The sequence below is a fragment of the Saccopteryx leptura genome, chromosome 1 (assembly GCF_036850995.1).
Source record: "Saccopteryx leptura isolate mSacLep1 chromosome 1, mSacLep1_pri_phased_curated, whole genome shotgun sequence".
NCBI lineage: Eukaryota > Metazoa > Chordata > Mammalia > Chiroptera > Emballonuridae > Saccopteryx > Saccopteryx leptura.
Window position 1 is genome coordinate 276,869,605 of NC_089503.1, and position 22,403 is coordinate 276,892,007.

Genomic DNA, 22,403 nt, shown 5'->3' on the forward strand with positions numbered 1-22,403 from the left:
GTTAGGTCATAGGTGGCTGGAGCAGGGCTGGAAGAGACTGAATCCTCCCTTAGAGGAGCGAGGGGGAAGCCTACCTTCCAGTGTCCCTGTTTCCTCATAGCAGAGGCGTGTAAGCCTGGCAGGCTTTAGCTCAATGACCTTCCTTTCCACTATTGAAGCTTGCTTTGTAGTTCTTAATGAAAGACAAACAATATATGGTAACTTCCTCTTATAGTTTGCACTATATCTTCTCATATCATTTGAATCCCAAAAGGAGTTTTTATTCTCTCTCTAAAACAATACTCCCAATTTACTAACCCTAGAAAGTATGTGAAATGTAAGGATTGGGTGTGATAAAGGAGAGAAAATGATATAAAGGAGCTGGGAGAAAGGAAAAGAGAAAGAAATTCAGATCCAGATCTTTGGAATACTGTAGTAGAAATCTCTTTTTTTTGAGTCCACAAACCTTATACACATGAACTTTTCTTTACATTTCAAGTGATTGATATGGTTGTCCCAACTAAAGGTCTTAATTCTGAAAAGCTGTAATTGGACAGTGCAAACAATTAGAGGTGTGAAGAAAAAGGGATAGATGTTTTTCAGTAATATGTACTAAAACACATAATGTAAGTCATTTCTACTAAAACACATTTTAATTGAGGAATTCTAAAAGATTTTTCATTTCTTAACTTTTCTTGGAAGTGTTTCAACATACCCAAGAACTGTGTATGTCAGGTTTCTTGGAAACTCTGGGACATAGTGTTATTTATAATTGTCATCTCTGGTTAATTATAGCCTGATTGTATATTTAAATTATGTTATCTTTTTACCACACAGCTCTTTTACAAATTAGTGTTATGGCTGAATAAGTAAGCTTCACAGGTAGGAAGACTCAGAAAGAAGACCCTTATATATTTGTTTTGTAAAAAAACACCCACTTTGCTTGATCAATATCCAAATGGAAGTTTTGTCCAGGCAATCACTGAATCCTCAGGTTCTGACTTTGTGTTTGAAGGTACCCATACCTTACAGGACATTCCACTGGGCAATACGACTGTAGTAGCAACCCAATACTCTGGAATAAAATGAAGAATAGATGAGAAGTGTCCCTGCCCGTTTCTCTCACTCTCAATGTTGTTATATTCTAGGAAGAAGATCCCTATACTGTAGTATCTGTTAGAAATCTATTTTATTACATGTATTGGGAAATCAAAGCACAGAAGCTTCAACACGGATTAAGGTTTAGCATATAATGAAGTAAGGAGCAGAAGGCTGGTGACAGTCATTTACCAGCTCAGTGATGTCAGAATTGAGCTCTTTGTGATTCTCTTGGTTTTTCCTTAGCGTAACAAAATGTTGTTCCACCTACAACTGTCCCATGAGGGCAAGTGGTCACCAGAAAGAGAATTAGTTTTCTTTTTGCTAAGTTCAGTCTTCATTCACGTAAGGGTGTCTTTTACATAATTCGCATAGGATGTTTTACTGCAGTCCTCAAACTGACTTTCACAAACATCTTTCGGTAGTGCTGGGTCATATGCACATATTTAAGACAGTGATGTCTAAAGGAAGAGAGATTGTTTTAAGCTGATTATGAATTATTTTCTGAGACTGAGAGAGACAACTTATTCTATCCTCCCTAAATCAAGGCATATCTTAAGATCAAAAATTATATTGGCAGGAAAGAAAAAAAAGGACCAGAGTGGCTATTGGGTAGGAAGAGGCCATTGTGAGCCACAGCTATGTTAGAAAAATGATAACAGCCCTGGCTGATAGCAGAGTAGATAGCACATCTGCCCGGTGTATGGACATCCTGGGTTCGATTCCCAATCAGGGCACACAAGAGAAGCGACCATCTGCTTCTCTCTCCCATTCTCTCCCCATTCTCTTCCTCATCTCTTCCTGGGACCAGTCTCTCAATTGGTTCCAGTGTTGGCCTCAGGCACTGAGGATAGTTTGATTGGTCTGAGTGTCAGCCTCAGTTGCTAAAAATAGCTTGATATTCAAACACTGGCCCAAGATGGGGTTGCCAGGTGAATCCCAGTTGGGACACATGTGGGAGTCTGTTTCACTTTCTCCCCTTGTCTCACTTAAAAAAAAGGAAAGAAAAATAATATAAAAGCTCTCTAAACTGCCCTGTTTTTTATTGTTTTATATTTGTTGTCATCTATGTAAATACTTTCGCTCTTCCACTATTACATGTTAAGGGCCTTTGTAAATTACACACAAGCATGTGCAAAAGAACACCAGTTGGTGACAGTTCAAATCAATAAATGTGTGTGTTCATGCATGCTCCCTACTTGGCAAGGCCAATTCTGTATTGCTTTTCTGATACAAAAAAGTTGTCCCTCACAAAAGTAAACATGCAAATATGTGCATACCTTTCTAAAGGTAGAGAATTTATTCACCAAACATTAATTGCCTACAGTGTATGTGAAATCTAAATACCTACACACACGTTCTATGATGCATCTATAACTGCAAAGAAGAACTTCTGAGGTTCAGTGGTAATTTTTTGCATAGAATAAGATAAAAATGTGGTGAATATCATGTATATTGTAAATAACAATTACATCAGTGTCTCTTTTCAGTTGTCAGTCTTCTTATAAGAAGCCTTACGCAGACTATATACCTAGACTGATTTGTAAATAAAGGTGAATTTGTATTATTCTAACACTTGGAAACTCTTCCATTACAGTCTCCTCTTTTCTGCCATTGTCATCCCTTTTTTTTCCTTTAACAGAGTGCCAAACATGAAATGACAGTGACCAATGTTGACTTAATGTGGATGTTTAATAATGAAAAAAGTGTGTCAGTCCTAGCATTAGTTACAAATGGCAGTGAGTGTATCGGATGGCAGCGCTGTAATAATTTTACATCCATCATTCTTTACTGATGCTTCGCTGGCCATCTGATGGATGGGGCCAGCAGTGTTAACTCTTCAGAAACTGACACAGTATATCTGGTTCAGCATTACCTAACACATGCTCCTTCCCTTAGATAAGGAGGAGGCATGTGCAGAATTGTGAATTACAGGTTTTGCATCAAAAAAGTGAATATGAAGGGACTCATGCCTCTACATTCAGCAGAAGATTCTACAATTAATTAATGATTTATGGATGCCTTTTGTAGATGTTGCCTTTAGCTAAAGTGCATTAGAGAAGTCAAATTAAAACTAGATATTTCAAAGGTGAGAGAAGACTTCATGAAGGAGAAAGGCAGGTTAGGTAAAGCCTTTGGGAGGAAATGAGATATCATTTCAGCACGTAGACAAGCAGGAGCTTTTACTAGGGGTGTGTGTGTGTGTGTGTGTGTGTGTGTGTGTGTGTGTGTTTAAAAAAAATAAAGTCCCTAAACTTTTAAACTCACTGGCTAGAAATTGCCTAGGAACAGATTAAAATAACATAAATGATCAGTATTTTCTCTTTATAAAAGTGAATACATATTATTTTAATCTCTACTTTACATATCATTATTTATTTGGTGGCTTTAATTAAAAGACACACAAAATCTGGTGTTGAATAGCTTGCCTTTTGTTGTTGGAGTGTCTCTACTTTCAAATTTATATAAATGGATGAGGAACTGCTTTCTAGGCAACTGATTATTGGAAAATCTAGACCAGCTTTTTATGTGCAAGTTGGCATTTGATCCTTAGCTTTTCCTTTCTTTTGTTTTTCATTCATAAAACCTTCTTAATTCTGAGTGCCTTAGCTTAGCTAGGGAACACTTCTTATGAGACAGGAAGGGAGAGGAAAACCCCTTAGTGAATATTATCAGCACAGAGCAGCCAGTTTTCAAAGACCATGACAAAAAGGCAAAAATAGGTATTATGTCATCACCCATCCATCAGTCTATATGTCAGCCTTTCAATATTTCCAATCGACATTCTCGACAGGCTAGTACAAGTTAAAGGGGCTGCTTGTTTCTAGAAATTGAGTACAGGCTGTCTATAGCCTTTTGTTCCAGATGGGTTTTTTTCTGTGTCTTTTCATTTCTTTCTTTTCTTTTTGGGGGTATTTAATTGAAATACATGCCGAGTTTGCAGACTGCAAAGATCAGAGCTGTTTTCGTCCAGCAGTGGTAACTATGCATTAAACATTTTGATTTGTTTGAGCTTGAAGTTTAGTCCTTTTTGCCATTTGCTACATGGAGTTTGTGTATATTTACAGCCTCTGCATTTAATGGCCACATGCCGTACTCTCACAGATGGCCAGTGGAAGACTTCTCTTTCTCTTCGTATAGCCTGCTCTCAGTGTTGCTGCAGTTGTCACGGTGCCACCACTTGCAGCTAGCAAGTGCCCACGCTTGGTGGGGAGCAGTTATGGTGTGAGTTTTTAAGGAGCTTTTTAAAGGTTTTTTTTTTTTTCAGTAAACTTTTTATGGTTTAATTTTCAAGCCTAGAAAAGCTGTGCATGTTTTCAAACAGAGTCTTGTGTTCTTTACATTATTCTTGTAGAGGGGTTAGTGCAGGATGGTTCAATAAAATTGGCACTTAGGGCACACTAAATGGGGCTTTAGGGTAGACACTGACAGGCCTCCCTGATGATTGAAATTGTTTACTCATTTAAAGATTTGAGGATATACATAAAATAGTAGTATTTTTAAATTTTTATTGAATTTATTGGGCTGACATTGGTTAATAAAATTATACAGGTTTCAGGTGTGCAATTCTATACTCTATCATCTGTATTGTGTGTTGACTACCCCAAGTTAAGTCTCCTTCCATCACCAGTTATCCCCTCGTACCCTCTTCTACTTTCCCTCGCTCCCCTTTTCCTTTGGTAATCACTATATAAAGTGAGTTTGAAACACTATGTAGGGAACAATTGAGACATTATTAAAGTATAATTCCGTGGTAGATAGATAAAAGACTAGAAGAATAATAAGGGTTATGTCAAAGTGATAGAGTTGTAAATTTGCATATATAGCCCCACATTTCTGATTTTTCTAAATTTTTTATAAGTAAAATAAGAATCACTTTTGTTGTTGGACTGGAATTCTTATTTTTTTTTTTAAATCTGCTCAGCCCTGGCCAGTTGGCTCAGTGGTAGAGCATCAGGCTGGCATGTGGAAGTCCCATGTTAGATTCCCAGTCAGGGCACACAGGAGAAACACCCATTTGCTTCTCCACCCTACTCTCTCTCGCTTCTGTCTCTCTCTTTTTCTTTCTTCCCCTTGTGCAGCCATGCCTCAATAGGAACAAGTTGGCCCCAGGCGCTGAGGATGACTCCATAGTCTCTGCCTCCAGCATTTAGAAGAGCTTCATTGCTGAGCAACGGAGCAATGCCCTAGAAGGGCAGAGCATTGTCTGCTAGTGGGCTTACCAGGTGGATCCTGGTCAGGGCACATGTGGGCATCTGTCTCTCTGCCTGGCACCCCTCCTATCACTGAATAAAAATAAACACATAAATGAATAAATAAATAAATAAAATATGCTTTTAAGAATAATCTTCCCTTCACACTTCCTTCCTTCCTCATCCTAAAGGTCAAATAAGAAACACTTCTTAGTCCTGGGAGTAATAATGACTGCTGACATTTATTTTGTGGCTTACCATTTCCAGAGTTTTTTCATATTAAATTTCAATCTTATATGTACTTTAATATAAGCAGAACATTACATTTATCTTTGTTTTTAAAATAAAAAAACAACAACAAAAATGCCCCCTGAGATTTGAGAAGATGACAGGAATTCAAGTGGTAGATGCATTTCTAAGCCAAGGTCCTCTGGCTAGAATTTCAGTTTCTTTCCTAATGGGCCATACAGGAGAAGTTCATGAGTGTCACTCAGTGCCTATTAGATTGGTGTTGGTGATTTGTATTATTTAGTATTCTTTTTGAGTCTTTAATACAAAAATCTCATTTAAGTAATTGCCCTCTTCACAATTAGTACATCTTCTTTTCTAATTCTTTATTTTTCCTGTTTCTGCTCCCTTTTCAGGTCTCCTTTCTTCACCACACACCAGCTCTCTTCACCAGAAAATGAGATAGAAAAGCAAAAAGAATATGTTCAGTCTTACTTATTTTGTTTCTCATAGCAACTCCAATAAAATGTGAAATTTTAGCTTTCATTAAAAGTGGGATTTAAATATCTATTCTAATCTACATTTTTCTCTCCCTTTCTCTAAAACTGCCATGGATAATTGAAAAGTGAACTATAACCCTGATGTGCCTGCTTCTGTTTGCCCGACACAGCATTTCTGAACCAAACTACAACTCTAAATAGTCCAATTATATGTAACCGAGGTAACTTCTGGCTACTGAGGCTGCATTTGTAAGAATGCTGACAGTTTTATAGTTTTTACTTCATGAAAAGAAAAAATTAAAGAGAATAGTTCTATACATCTCTTTTGGTCATAACTAAGTTACCCATTGTTTGCAGAACAACTATTATCAGATAACACTGGCATCTGTGTAGCCCTTCCTCCTAGCAGACATCCAGTGCAGGCTGTGAATTCAGTTATTCATCTTTGTTGACCCCCTGTTTTTCTCACGTTAACCCTTCTGATGTGACTCGGTGTATACAGTATCTGTATCTACCCTGGCTTGAAATAACAACAAGGCTATTTTTTTAGTCTGTGGTTGAATGTTGACCACATATACAGACATTTGAAAACTCAGGTCTTACTGTTTTTCTCTCCTGCCTTCCACATGTCCATACCACAAGCACCATCATGACAAATAAGCAAGGACCAATATTTTACCATGGCACATACATGTCTACCTTCTTTGTGAGTGATTTGTTTTTAAACATGGAGGTTCTTAAGATATTTGAAAATAGCTGATATTGGTTTCCTCTTTCTGCTCCATTCAACTCTCTTTTTTCAGTGCCCTGTGTAATATATCTATCATGATGACAGGATACTGGTAGAAACATAATCTAAAGCTGAGTTAAGTCCAAAACATTATGGTCATTGAGCTGCTCTAGTCTGCATTCCAATTCCTCTAGGAAGAATAAATTGAGATCGTTATGACATCATTTTTCTTAATGAAGCCATACAAGCTTCTTGTTAACACCACATCCTCTAATAAGAGGTCTTAATTAATCCTTATAACAATCAGTTCTATTATTTCTAGAGCATACATTGTCATTGAGCCTCATATTTCTCTCTCCATTTATGAAAATTAGAGTTACTTACTTGTCATTAACTTTCTAATAATTCTTACACAATAAAATCAATTATTTAAAAATCATAAAAAGTGATTCTATTTACCCACAAGTCATTTTACTATCTTAGAAATTTACTTATCTAGATTAAGACTTGAATTCATAAAAACTGTGTGTTTTCTTTAAAACCATCTCTCTTCAACTTCATAATACTTCTTTTTTCCCCCTTCTTTTCCAACTGAGAGAAGGGGAGATAGACAGACTTCCACATGCGCACTGACCTGAGATCCACCCAGCAACCCCTATCTGGGGCCGATGCTTACAACCAACCTATTTTTAGCAGCAGAGGTGGAGGTTTCATGGAACCATCCTCAGCAACCAAGGCCCTGGAACCAATCAAGCCATGGCTTCAGTAGAGGAAGGGAGGTGGGGGAGGGTGGAGAAGCAGATGGTTGCTTCTCCCATATACAATGACTAGGAATTGAATCCAGAATATCCACAGGCTGGGCCAATGCCCTACCACTGAGCCAACCATCCAGGACCCATAAAACTTCTAAAGAAAACTGCCAGTATATTTCAGTTGTACCAGATTGTCTATTGAAACTAAGGCCCTAAGAAATTTAGCTAGAATTACACTTCAACAAATATTTCATGAAGCTGGCTACCATAATTTCATAAAAAGAAATTACAAAAATCATAGGATATGATATGAAATCATATTATGTCTTCTAATTCATGCTTTTTCTACTAGGAGAATATAGTGGAATTTAGAACAGGGAAAAAATCAAAATTAGAGAAGACTGATTTTGTAGATGATTCAACCAGAGGACACTTACAGACCTTTCCAACTACTTAGCTCATATGTCCCTATAATTCTCTGATGGAGAAAATGAATGGAAAAATATTCCTAAGGAATACATGATTTCAGAGTGCCTACGTGTCTGGGGTTATCTTAATGGAGAAATTAAAATTTGACCAGAGTAAACTAGTGAAAGATTTCTTCAAGTTGCATTATTGTTGATATTGGAGGAAAGTGTGTGTGTGTGTGTGTGTGTGTGTGTGTGTGTGTGTGTGTGTGTGTGTATAAGTGCATCCTTGTATTTGTATATAATTTATATACAGTTGACAAGAAAGCCTTTTTTCCCTTTGTGCTGTTAGGTTATGTGGATAGATGATTATTTTTTAGAAAATGGTGATCTCAATAAGCAAGGGTGAAACTGAGAGGTTGAGGGGTTGGACACATGCATTGTTTCTTCATATTTTACTTAAGCTGATGAAAAAAATCTCCAACTAATAAATTGTTATGACATTATAAATAATCTTTTATCTTCTTTGGTGGTCTGTGAGATTCACATAAATGGAGGGTTAAAACCTTTTTCTGTTTCTTTGTTTTTCCCGTGTCATTAGTATTGAAGGAGATCATAAAAAATGTGCAGCCAGAAGGAGTTTAACTGTTACTGAGTCAACATTTGACAATCACACTCTGTTCTGTCATTTCATGCATGTGCTTTTTATGAGTTTTATAGCTTTGTGAGCTTTATTTCAGGGATGTCCATTGTGATAGCTGATCCACAGACCTTCTCTCCCTTTGTGTATGTGTGTATAGTGGGACGCAAAGCTCATCACTTATATGAATCCCAATTTCAAGGAGTAGTGGAGGAATCATCTACTCATGAACTATCTAATTCAGGCTTTAGCTTAAGTAACTAAGGAAATATCTACCTCTTCTAAAGTACAGTTTGTGTATTTTTTTTTTGTTTCAACTGCTCTATTGAATATTAACAAAGGGTGTGCAATTGGGCCTTTACAGGTAGTGACTTAGATTATATAGCTGTAAACCATCATGCTTGAAAATCAAATGGAAAATAAAGAAGATTGCATACATGATTGTAGATGATGAACAAGAGGAAAAAATGTCAAGAATTCTTAGAGTTGATACTAACATCCTCCTTTTTAGTGCATTAGTCTACTACTTGGCCATAGAAAATAGATAATTATAACTATGGTGGAGTATATAATGCTCATTAAATTAACTATTCCTATAATTTTTATATGTTAGGAAAAATCCTTTTCTTTTCAATTTTCCTAATTGCCTCTTATTTTTACCTAAATTAAACATATATACTTCTTATTTGTTTAAACTAATATAAAATCTCCTATCTATTTCAACCCTCTTTTGCAAATTAGGATTCAGGGACACAGGGAGGTTAACTGATTTATCTAAAGTAAACAGCTAATATACATGGCAGTTCAGTTAAGACATGATGTTCCTGATCCCCAAACCTAATATTTTCTAAATGGGTTATTATCTATATTTATAAATATGTTCTCTTCCCATTAATCCCTGTAGCCATTTGCCATTCAGAACATTCTTGGCTTAGAAAATACAGATATACTGACCACTTCTAAAGAACTCATTGACCACATCTCTTTAAATATTTCATGGCTCTCTTTGTTGATTCCCATCATAGCTTGGTGTCATGTGCAAATGATACATGTGCTGTTTTACATTCTACAAAATCATTGGATAAACCACAGAACCTACACCAGTTGCCAAATCCCCTAACTGAATATTAACACATTAATAATAGTTCTTTGTATATTGAATTTTAGAGTTATGCATTTGACCCCAAGAAACTATATACTCTAATACTTTCTTTCCTTCTGTAGATGAGATACAATTTATTTGGATCTTTGTACAAGTCAACATAGGATCATAAGATTTTTCAAGTAAAGCCAGACTTTACCTAATGGTCCCCAATGTAGTAAACTTGCATAGCTGCTTACAATTTGATTGGTCAGATAAGAATAATTTTATTTTTTCCAAAGGAAATCTTGTTGTTCCCAATTGCTAGATTTTCTTCAAGAGAGAAAGCATGCAGATCATCTTGCTTGGTCTTAATTTATAAACCCTCAAGACTATTTCATTTTGACTACTTTGTATTAATAAATGTTAAATCATCTACTCAAAAATTTCTCAAAGAAGTACAACATTTTGGCAAGTATTTCTACAAATGTTTGCTTTTCTTTGATTTTTGTTTTATAACTAATATAATAAAAGATAGCAAAGAGAGAAACCAATGAATCTTGTCAGTTTCAGATCAGTGCTTAGATAGGTAAGAGGACAGTATACAGTAACTAGATTGGTGTCCCAGAACACTGATCTTAAAGTGGGGCATGGAGTGCTCCTATTTTTGTATAAATTATTAATTAATGTGGTATTTATTGGAGCCAGTTGAAAATATGAGTATAAATTTAGTAATAATTGTCACTTGTGCCCATCAACTATTCTTTTTTGTTTCCCCAAATTCAATTTCTTTGATCTTTTTCATTTTCAACATCTTCCTATTTACCTCTTCCTACTTGATACATACTGCCCTCATTTTGTTTCAGCTGTGTCTATTTATAAAGAATTACTTTTATTATAATTACCTTAAGACTAAAAATATTATTGCTCTCAGTAATATTTGACCACTTGAATAGAGGCTCTTGGAAAGGGAAATGTTTAACCCAAGGAATAAAATCTCAAGTGATTGAGTTATTAGACATAGGTACACTCTTAGGAAGTGGCCAGCTGTGTAATAGGAAGAAGTAAGATGAGCTGAATCTTGCCTGAACAGGCAGTGGCGCAGTGGATAGAGCATCGGACTGGGATGTGGAGGACCCAGGTTCGAGACCCCAAGGTCGCCAGCTTGAGTGTGGGCTCATCTGGTTTGAGCAAGGCTCACCATCTTGAGCCTAAGGTCATTAGCTCAAGCAAGGGGTCACTCTGTCTGCTGTAGCCCCCTGGCAAAGGCACATATGAGAAATCAATCAATGAACAACTAAGGAACCACAATGAAGAATTGATGTTTCTCATCTCTTTCCCTTCCTGTCTGTCTGTCTCTATCTCTCCCTCTCTCTTACTCTCTCTGTCTCTACCACAAAAAAAAAAAAAAAAAAAAAAAAAAGAGCAGAATCTTCCTAATGTACTAGCATTTGTGTTTTATAACATTTGGCTGATACTTTCTTTTCCTTCATGCCTAAATAGGTTGAATTTAAACTTTTAGAACTATTCTTAAATCAAACTCATTCTTTTGGTGGTTCAGAATATTATCAGGATTTCTATCTACATGTAGATTTATATCTGCCTCTATACATAAGAACTAAATATAAACTTTTACTACAGGGTCAATTTTTATATGAAATTACATTTTTTTACCATATAAGCATTATATTTTTATATACCATATATTTACCATATAACCACGAGTTTTATTATATCCTCCTTACCTCAATTCTTTTATTGTCTTCTAAATTTATTGTCAGTGAGAATTTCTAAAACATGGCAATGTTATCATTTTGATTTACATGCTATTGTAAGGTATCCTTTTTTGTGGGGGGACTTTTTATTTAGTGATTTTAGAGAGAGAGGAAGGGAGAGAGAGAGAGAGAGAGAAACAGTGATATGTTCCTCTCGGTATCCTGAACCCACAACCTTTATTGGTATCTGGTCAGTGCTCTAACCAACCAAGCTTTTATCCAGCCATGGTGTAAGGGTTTTTTTTTGGTGTTTTTTTTTTGGTGTTTTTTTACAGGGACAGAGAGAGAGTCTGAGAGAGGGATAGACAGGGACAGACAGTCAGGAACAGAGAGAGATGAGAAGCATCAATCATCAGTTTTTTGTTGCGAGACCTTAATTGTTCGTCAACTGCTTTCTCATATGTGCCTTGACTGTGGGCCTTCAGCAGAATGAGTAACCCCTTGCTCAAGCCAGCAACCTTGGGTCCAAGCTGGTGAGCTTTTGCTCAAACCAGATGAGCCCGCGCTCAAGCTGGCGACTTCGGGGTCTCGAATCTGAGTCCTCTGCATCCCAGTCCGACACTCTATCCACTGCGCCACAACCTGGTCAGGAGTAAGGTGTTTTAATTAAAGACACCCCAGGCTCTCCAATTCCTCCAATCACCTCTCATTTTCCATGTTCACATGTCTAAGAATTAGCCTATCCTACCATGTTTACATCCACTATCTCCCCCTGACATCCTCTTGAGAAGGATTGTAAATTCCACTTGGGTAACTGATTCAGTATATATATATATAATAAATATATATATACACACACTTTGTGCTTTAGAAGTAGATGATTAGAGGTTTATTGTAAAAACTGGTTGTGACTTTCCTGCTCATCAGTTGCTAATTTTAGCCTCTTAGTCAGATGGGCCAAGATCCATACAGGTGAACAGAGGACCTTAGAAGTAACTTAACATTTTATTCCTTTTCTACTCTGATTGCCTTCATTTTACTTTCTTTTTGGGGAGGGGGTGTGGGGTGGGGGTAGGACAGAGAGAGAGACAGAGAGATAGACAACAGGAAGGGAGAGAAATGAAAAGAATCAACTAGTAGTTGCAACACTTTAGTTGTTTATTGATTGCTTCTCATACGTGCCTTGACGAGGGGCTCCAGCTGAGCCAGTGACCCCTTGCTCAAGCCAGTGACCATGAGAACATTTCCCTGATCCTGCACTCAAGCTAATGACCTCAGATTTCAAACCTGGGTCCTCAGCTTCAAAGCTCTATCCACTGCGCCACCACCTGGTCAGGCTGCTTTCTCTTCTTGAAAGAACTAACTTTAGAATGGAAAACTCTAGAAAAGATGTAGCATAATTGTTTTATATGCTGTTAAATCAAAATCTGAGAGGTGATCCCTACCCAGTGTGTTCCCCAAAGATAGTACCGTAGTCATCATTAACCTAAAGACTTTCATATCATGTTGATGTGATTTATTTTTATTATAACTGTCTTCTATATTTACTATATTATACTGTCTTCTATATTATAACTATATTACTGTCTTCTATATTATAACTGTCTGCTATATTTACTATAAAAAGAGTCTCTTACACTGGTGTCCCTGGTGTTCCTGAGCTCAGCTGAATATATACAAAGTTTCAACAAAAGAAATCCAGAATATATAAATCAGTTGAAAATACCAACTTTACACACAAAACAAATTGGGACAGGTTCTACATTTTTAAATAGATAATTTATTTCAATGTTAGTACTAGATAATTCTATAGAACTACAGTTGATAGAACTATTTGATTCCCAGTGTCTGTACAATATTTTATGGTGATATACAATTAAAAATATTTTTCTATTAAATCATATACAGAATTTGATAAAGAACAAGAATTCCAAGGGTTCTAAATTAAGAGAATATTTTTTATCTAGTATGTACAACTGTAATACTGTCAGACTGTACAAAGATAAATCATGTACTATATTAATTTCAATACCTTTTTTCTCTTGGTGGGAAAATTACTTAGGCTCTTTACTTCTAATATCTGAAATTGTTGACTATTCCCTGTGAACATTTTATTGTGTCAATAGCTGTTCCACAGTGTTTGTGGTTCATTTGTTCAATTTATGACTGTGTTCCTCAGAAAATGAAGTGAATAATTATATGGAAACATGAGCAAATTTTTTATGAAATCCAATAGATGCTTTTTTTAAAACAGCTCTGGAACCACATCATCTTCAGAGAAATGATGGGGAGTGTTAGAGAAAGCTGTAAACCTTTTGTGTATGCTTTTTCTGTTCTTAAATTCACTTGGTTAATTTGGAAATAGTCTAACATCTCTTGTGATTTAGAAATTAAGTGTTATATTTTTCTTGAAAATAATTTAGTTTGTAATGCCATGTTCTCCATGAATTCAAATCATGCACTGCATGCTTTTAAATCACTTGATTTCTTTGCCGATCTAATTTTGATATATTTGTATCTCAAATAATTCGCCAACTCAATATTTTGGCTAAGCAATCCAAACCAAATTGTGGTCCAAGTAGCAGGCACTCACATTGAATGTACAGAGCCTTGACAAGCAATTAGCAATGAATATTTAAATGTCTTCATTACCCTTGCATGAGGAATGCAGATGGCATTTAAAGAGATGGCAACCAGAGGGCACTCCTGTGAATTATGTTTCTATCAGTTGGTCACCTGACTGTTGGAAGACTTTATCTGGGCCCTATGCCACTTCTATACTTCTACTCTCTGTCTAAAAATAAAGCAGACATGCCAAATGTTATAAAACAGGTTGCCTTCATAAAATTTCTATATACATTTGTGATTTGGGAAAGTTATCTCCAAGGATCTCGGCATCTATCCTTTCGGCATACCAAATCCAAATGTGAAGACTGTAAAAGGGACTCTAAGAATAAGAGTTTCTTCAAAAATTACTGGTCATTTTCTTCAACTAGATAATATGCTGAATGTGGGAAGCTGAATGTATCAACATCCCATCCCTTCCAGAAGCTGATGTATTTATCTAGGGCCCAAGGGAAAAAAAAAGTCTTTGAATAATTATAATTTCCAAATTAAACTCTTATTATAAAAACTCTTTTTTTCCAGGAAAAATCAACACTGGAGAGTCTGACTCAGCAACTGGCAGTTAAACAGAATGAAGAAGGAAAATTTAGCCATGCCATGATGGATTTCAATATGAGTGGAGATTCTGACGGTTTGTGAAAATTATTTATATGCATTCCAATAGTGAACAGAGGTTTCTGTTTACTGCCACTTACAACTACTAAGAAATGTGTAAGACAGTCACTTGTTTCCTGACCGTTACAATAGGAGCTCGTGTGCACTGAGCAGTCCCCTGTGCCAAGCACTCTACCGAGGGCTTAGTGTCAGTCCTCTACTTCATCCCTTATACAATATCTGAGATAAGCACTAGTACAGATAAAGGGATTGGGCTTCAGGAATTCTGAATCACTTTCCCCATGGCTACAGGGCAGTAAATGCCAGAGGCAGGTCTTGGATTAAAGATGGAATGATTTTAAAGCAAATACTCTTGATCACCATCTACCCTGCCCCTTGCTTCCCTATTTCTTATGTCTGAAACAAAGTTTTTAGAAATTTGTACATGTACGCTCACTTTCCAGTTTTTATTTGTCAAATCCTCACCAGAATGCATGGCCCAGAGGACTTTTTTAGGGTGGTTACTTGTAGTTTGGAACCTTTCTCTCTTATACTATCTACCGTATGGTGAGGTGTCCTGCCTACCACTATAACCCAGCTACCAGGCTCCTAGCCTTCCTCTCATGCTCTGTTGTATGCATCATCTCTAAACATCCTAAACATACAGAGTGACAACTAATTAAACTGATAATCTAATTTTAATAGCACCACTAGGAGGGAAAAAGAAAGTGCTATTCCTCTTACACTGAGCCCCAACTTGAAACATCTCCCCAGTGTCAGATAACACAGATGCAGCATGGAAGAGTACTAGTTCTCGAATGTGATACTATTGCAGAGCAAGTTGCCTGCATATAGAAGAGATTGCACCAGGGCAAACCATACTTTAGGACAGAGGAGTTCACTTGAATCTCCCAAAATACACAAATGCCTATTTGTGCCTTGGGCCAATTCTACTTTTAAATCTAAGTCTGCACTGACCAAGGGATTAACCAAACCTGAGTATTTAATCAGATAATTCTGTCAAAATGTAATTTTATTCAGTTGGATATCCAAGAGAAGTCTGAATTTTCCTGGCCTGTTATATGCAAACATTTCCTTCTATTTTCTACTTTGTTTGGAGAAGATAAACTTGGCCTAAGTACTTAGAAAGAGCTTGTTTAGCTTTGAGGAAGTCACATAACATTCATTTTATTGCTTATGTTGCTGTAAGGTGTAAGAACATGAAAAGGCAGATGTGCGAGTGATCATTTGATCGTTACAAACCCATTGTCGAAACATGTTTCCATATATTAGCACTCATTTTTGTCAATAAAAAGACCATTAGTAGTATAACACATTTCATAAATTTTAAGTTGTATTAGCATGATAAATAAAGTATGTGCAGGGTAATTAGCATTAAAACATCAAAATTTTGTGACTGTTGTTTGTTAAATTCAGTCATACTTGCATGTAAAATATCGCCCAGTTTTCATGAGACCAAAGAGCATATAAGGAATAAGAAATAATGAGAAACACTTTCAACAGATATGCTGTGTTTTTGCTTTGCTGCTATGGAGGTCTTCAAATCTGGATGATTTTGATGGGTTCCTATCCCTTCAAATAAAGAAAATAAATAAAGAGGAATACAAAGAAGGAAAACAAAAACAGTGTTTATGTCAATAATACACAGTCTAAAAATCTCAAATTATTTAAAAATTTATATGCTACCAACATATATCTCTTCCATCTTTTGTAATGGTTACCCTGGAAAACTTAGTGTCAGAGTTTTGTGTGTTCTGCTTCACTCTCTATCTCTCTCTTTTTTGCCTAAACTTAAATACCTCTGAAAGCAGTTGAATCTACTGAAGCTATTCTACAAAGTCACAGACAGCCTAACCCTCCGGAAGGTTCCACTGTGACGCTGGTTCTGTTTTATCATCACGAGTCTTGCTGATTGGAATGTGAATTTGGATAACTTAGATATGAGGGACAAAATTGAGGGGAATGGATATATTCTTTTTTTTACCTTAAATATGGTGCTGTTGACATTTTAAGAAACCATCATAATGTAACTGTATTTTTGTTCTTTTTCCTACACTTTTCAAATATCCTTTGGGGAGTAGACAGTCATTGCTGCATCAGCATATTTCATGCATTTACTATTAGCACATAATTTCAGAGAAAAACCAAACACATTATTGGAAAATATCTATATTGTATTTTAATCTCAACAGTTGATCCAGCAGCATTTTTATTTATATAACCTCAGAGGCAGGAAGAGGGTACAAGTACTCTGCTCTGATAGCCTTTAGGTAACAGAGACACATACTCACCTGTACTCGTCCATTCTGTCAACATATTAGTGTTTCACAATTTTATGCATTTCTTTAACTAGTTAATATTTCTATAGTACCTGCATGTTTATTGATCAATTCCAACTATTCTCTTTCCTATTTGAATCAAAGATGACATATTCAAGTTTGTTGTGTGCCCTTGAAAGTAAATAGTGAAATAATCCACCATTGTAAGAAAGGGAAATATATTAGAAATGGATTAAAAATACAAATACAACATTTGCACCACAAGGCTTATCACAGAAACTTCATAAACAAGCATCTGTCTCAAGAACTGGAAGTACTATTATCACATGTACTTTTTATTTTCAGATATTTTAACAGACTAAAAGAGTAACGCAAGGAATAGAAATGTCAAAAGCTTTAACACTAATGTGAAACAATGTTCCCTATTTTTAGGTAGTGCTGGAGTCTCAGAATCAAGAATTTATAGAGAATCCAGGGGCCGTGGTAGCAATGAACCCCACATAAAGCGTCCAATGAATGCTTTCATGGTGTGGGCTAAAGATGAACGAAGGAAAATCCTGCAAGCCTTTCCTGACATGCACAACTCCAACATCAGCAAGATATTGGGTAAGAAAAGTATTAAAGGTTAACTGATGTATGGATTAAATGTACAGTTCTGTTTTCTGTGCTTGTTGAAAGATAATGGGTTTGGAGGCCAGCCAGCTCATGTTGTCTGCTTATCTAAAAGTAAGTACATCACTGAACCTTTTCTTCCAATGGTGAAGGAGTCCATGCCCATTGAGAAATGTGCTCAATTAATACAACTAATATAATTGAGTGGCTCTATACTAATTGTTGTAATAGTTTCTCTTCTTCAGAAATCTAGGAATATGTTTACTAAGACTAGAGAAAAAAATTTTCTTTTTCATGCGGTATTAATAATCACTTTGATATTTTATTTTTATCTAGTTACCTTTCTTGTTCTTTTTTTAACATACTCATATTTATATGTCAACTTTGGCCTACACTTAAAAACCCATATACAAAAGAAGCAAAAATTCTACCTGTATGGTTTTTTCTTTTTAATTTTATTTTTAATTACAGTTTACATTTAATATTGGTTCGTATCTCTCTCAGGTGTACAGCACAGTGGCCAATCATACACTTCACAAAGTGATGCCCTGATATTTCCAGCACCCACTTGGCACCATACATAGTAACTAGAATATTTTTTCTATGTCCCCTATGCTGTACTTTACATCCCCATGACTTTTTTGTAACTACTCATTTACACTTCTAGGCACTTCACCTTTTTCACCCAGCCGCCAAACCCCTCCCCTTAGAGGAAAAACATTCTTTCATATGAGCTAGTCAACATTGGTTGTTACCGTATTTACTATTTCCTTTCCCACTGTGGAATTCTTAGAGTGGAGTGGGCCAGGAGTGATGGTGTCTGATTTAGGACTAGAACTGAAATTCAGTTTACAGAGTCAGTCGGACACAATAAGATGCAGAGTGCATTTCCATACTGCCATTGCCGCTTCTGGTGGAACAGATAACAAGGTACATAATTATCCTTATCCGTCAACCATGAAGCACATAGGAAAGATGAGTGAGAGGAAAGGTACTTACACTAGAGACCTATTATTAACCAATTAAAGTCCCAGAAAAATCAGAGGGACGATTCCATTTCTTTTAGGGATCATCACCACTATTATTGGCGCTATCATCATCTTCATCTTCAAGAAGCATGGTGGCCAGGTACTGGATAGCCTAAGCAAATTTTGATTAATTCTCTGCCTTCTAAGAACCAAAAAATAAAAACAGAATTGAAACACCTAACTCTATCAAGAAATTTTAGCTTTAACAAATCAGTGACAAAGTTTGTCTAAGTTGTTAAAACTTTATTTTTTTTTATTTATTTGTTTTAGAGAGGAGAGGGAGAGAGAGAGAGAGAGAGAGAGAGAGAGAGAGGAGAGGAGAGACAGAGAGAGAGAAGGGGGGAGGAGCTGGAAGCATCAACTCCCATATGTGCCCAGGCAAGCCCAGGGTTTCGAACCGGCGACCTCAACACTTCCAGGTCGACGCTTTATCCCACTGCGCCACCACAGGTCAGGCAAAACTTTATTAAAATCCATAATACACTTGGAATTACAAGCAGTTAATGTAGTGTCCTTTTGATTCTTTACATTACGAAACGGATCATCCAAAAGTAGTGACTAAACATATACATGTGTTTTTATGCTCTCATATTCTCAGAATGGTAACAGATGCCAACCAGTCCACAGAAAGCATTTGTAAAGAGACCAAAACAAACAGAAAATATTAAGCACTTGAAACTGTGTCTCAGTTTTCACCCAAAATGATTTTGATATTTTTTAAATTAATGTTATTTTTAAAAAGATCTAAAACTTTAGGTGTACCTATAAAATGTGACTACTTATAATAAAAACTGGAACTGATCAAAAACAAATGCACTTTTTTTTGCATCTCTTACCATCTCTGATTTGTTTTTTCTTCTTATGACTATATTCTACCTTCCATATGGAACTTTTATTTTTTTAAAACACACCATACCTGTTTTATTTGAAAAAACTGTAGAAAAGAACAAAATGTTTTATGTAACCATATCTCCTATTTTTATATATTAGTCATTTTCAAATGAGAATTCCCAAACTGTAAAAGTAAAACCAACTAAATACTGAGATTGCTTAAACTGTCTTTATTATCACTCAACTCATGTCTGAATACTAAAAAAGGTAGTAATTACTGATTAAAGTTTTATCCTAAGTATAAGAGAAATATTAGTTTTGATGATATAAAATATTTTAGAAAAATTTAGCAAAAGTCTTTATGGGAAAAGGATGACTAGCTAAAAGAATTTCTTTCTGGTTAAAAGTAAAGGATATTACAATAACCATATGATTATATTATAATAGACTACATGAAAGAGAGTTCTGCCTAATTTCAGACTTTTCAGTAAAATTGCATTAATTAAAGACATAGCAGGAAAGAAAACGCTGAGATGTTTGGAACCTCAATATTTAGTCATTGCTTAAAGTAAATAAGTGATCTTTATATCCACAAGATTATTCTGAATGGCCCATTTCATATAAAAGTACAAAGAAAGCTTGATGTTTTCCTTTTTACTGATTGTTTTGGATAACAGCCTCCGACAGCATGCGCTAATTCATTCTGCTTAAAACAGGCGCTTGAGCTGGGTTGACATTTTACGTAGTCTCTGGGGATCCTAGTTGACATTTTAAAGGGCTTCTAAGCATTTTATAATACCCTAAAATCTGGTTTTAATAAGCCATTCTGCTGAAATTGTTAACATAAGAAATCACCTTTTACTGTTTGGCACTAGATCAGGGAATGGGGGACATCTTTTTCTGATTAGATATACAGTAGTTGAAGTAAAATGTGCAAATTCATTACAGACCCCACGGAGATGAATGACAACATTGTTCAGCTCAAACTCTTCATTTTTATTGTATCGCCAGATTTGGAAAGGAAAAAAAAAAGCCAAAAAACATTTCAGGACTGTTTTTTTTCCTTTATTTTGAACATCAAAAAAATGTTATTGACTCTTCCTCTTTGTCATCACAAGGAATACCCAAATGTCCTTCCTACTTTTAATTGTAAAAAGCCAGTCTTTTTATAAAGCAGGGATCTTACTCCCTGTACATGGTCCAGGATAAGCAATCAGTCACATCCAAATCAAGTAAATGTTTTCATACTTTCAGAAATAAATGAAATGCTTTCCTGCCATTCTTCTCCAGTGGGTGTCAGGGCTTTATGTCAGAGTTGTGGACAGTGGTTGACCTGCAAAGCCTTGAAACCAAAACCTAACTTGTTATTTGGCTACAGAAATTTTAATTAAAAATTGAAAACTGCAGTAGCCACCACTGAAACACTGTTCTGCCCTGTCATAAAACAGAACTAGCCATTTTACCTGTCAGTGCTTAAGCTATCTTTTTTTTAATGCACCAATAATGAGCTATCAGAAAGGGAAACTATAAAAACAATACCATTTACAATGGCATCAAATAAACAAACAAACAAACCTAGAAATATATTCAACCAAGGAGGTAAAAGACCTGTACTTGGAAAATTATTAAGCTATCTTGATTCTTAATTTTAAAAGCACTAGTAACTATGAGATGGCCATATTTTAAACTGTAGCTTTAGATTCAGTGATAAGTTCAGAGAAATTATATTATCAATGTCTTTTGTGATTCTGGTCATACCAGATTTAGAAGCCAACTACCCTGATAATATATTTATCTTTTATTATAGATAGATATAATTTCATCTATATATATACATCCTTTATTTCTCTGCATTTGATCTAAACCTAACTTTCTTTAAGTTCTCCTAATCCCCTTCCTACTGCAAGGCCAGGACCATGCAATCTTCCTCCGTAGGACGCTCGTTCTTCTCTCCCTGATAAAGACAGGGGTCGTTTCTGCAGCAGAGCCCTCCTCACCTACAGACTGATTCCACCCCCTTGCCATATGTTCTTATAGCTTCTTGTACTTTCCTCAATTATAATTAAAATAGTAAATTTTGTAATTAGCTGTTTAACATGTTTCTTCTTCACTTCACAAAGATAAGAACTATAATGATTCAACACTGCATACCCAGTAATTAATACAGCATCATGCATACAGTGGAAAATCTCAAGAGTTTTCACATACCGAAGCAGGTTACTATGAGGCATAAACATTTCCTTTCCTTAGAGAAACATATTCTTTTTGAACTTACAGAACATTTAGACTTAGGGAAGAATCATCAGCCATTCCCATTTGAAATGAAAAAGCCAGATGTGATGAAAAAGCTCTATGTGTTGATAAAGATAGCTAGTGAATTTTGAGTCAGTCATTCTTGATCCATGTTTCAGTGTACAGTCATCCCTCACCATATCATGGTTCACTTTTCACAGTCTCACTGTATGGTGGATTTTTAAATGGTATATATCTAACTTGATATCGTGGATATTTCTCTATAGGGTGGGGTTTTGTGGTATATAAGTATTTTTATATATTTAGTATAATAATTATTTTTGCAGTAAAATAAGCATTTTCTAGCCTAAAAATTGAAAACAATATAACAATATTAGTTAAAATATATTAAAAGAATATTAAATAAAAAGAAAATATAAGATTACTACTTCATGAATTTTCTCCATTGGGGGTAGAAGGCTCAGGAACCTAACCCCCGAGAAAGATGAGGGAATACTATATTCCTATACTTATTCAGTAAATTAACTTTCTTCAACTTACTTTTTCCCTCCTTGATACGAGGTCCAAAATTCTGGTATACTGTGTATACTCATAAGAAACTCCACAAAAAGAATTGATCCAGTTCAATAGTATTATAGCTTTACCTGTGGATATATTTACTATGAGAACAACATAATGGTTTTCAAGTACTTCTAGAGAGTTACTGTTGGGCAATAAGGAATTTGAGACTATACTTGCAGTTGACAGTGTTGCACACTGCTGATTAAACATATTTGATAAAGACATAGAAAAATAAATTCTATTATTTGAACTATAATCTGGGTTTCTGTTATAAAT

At 35.6% G+C, this 22,403-nt stretch overlaps 1 protein-coding gene across 13 annotated transcripts in view; it reads left to right on the forward strand.

Moving 5' to 3' along the window:
• SOX5 (SRY-box transcription factor 5) overlaps window positions 1-22,403 on the forward strand; it is a 1,089,507-nt gene that overhangs the window by 1,058,320 nt on the left and 8,784 nt on the right. For all 13 annotated transcript variants that reach the window (XM_066354437.1, XM_066354444.1, XM_066354418.1 and 10 more), the window contains 2 exons: window positions 14,471-14,579; window positions 17,275-17,448. In XM_066354437.1, the coding sequence (XP_066210534.1) occupies window positions 14,471-14,579; window positions 17,275-17,448 (283 nt within the window). The remainder of the gene's footprint in view (window positions 1-14,470; window positions 14,580-17,274; window positions 17,449-22,403) is intronic.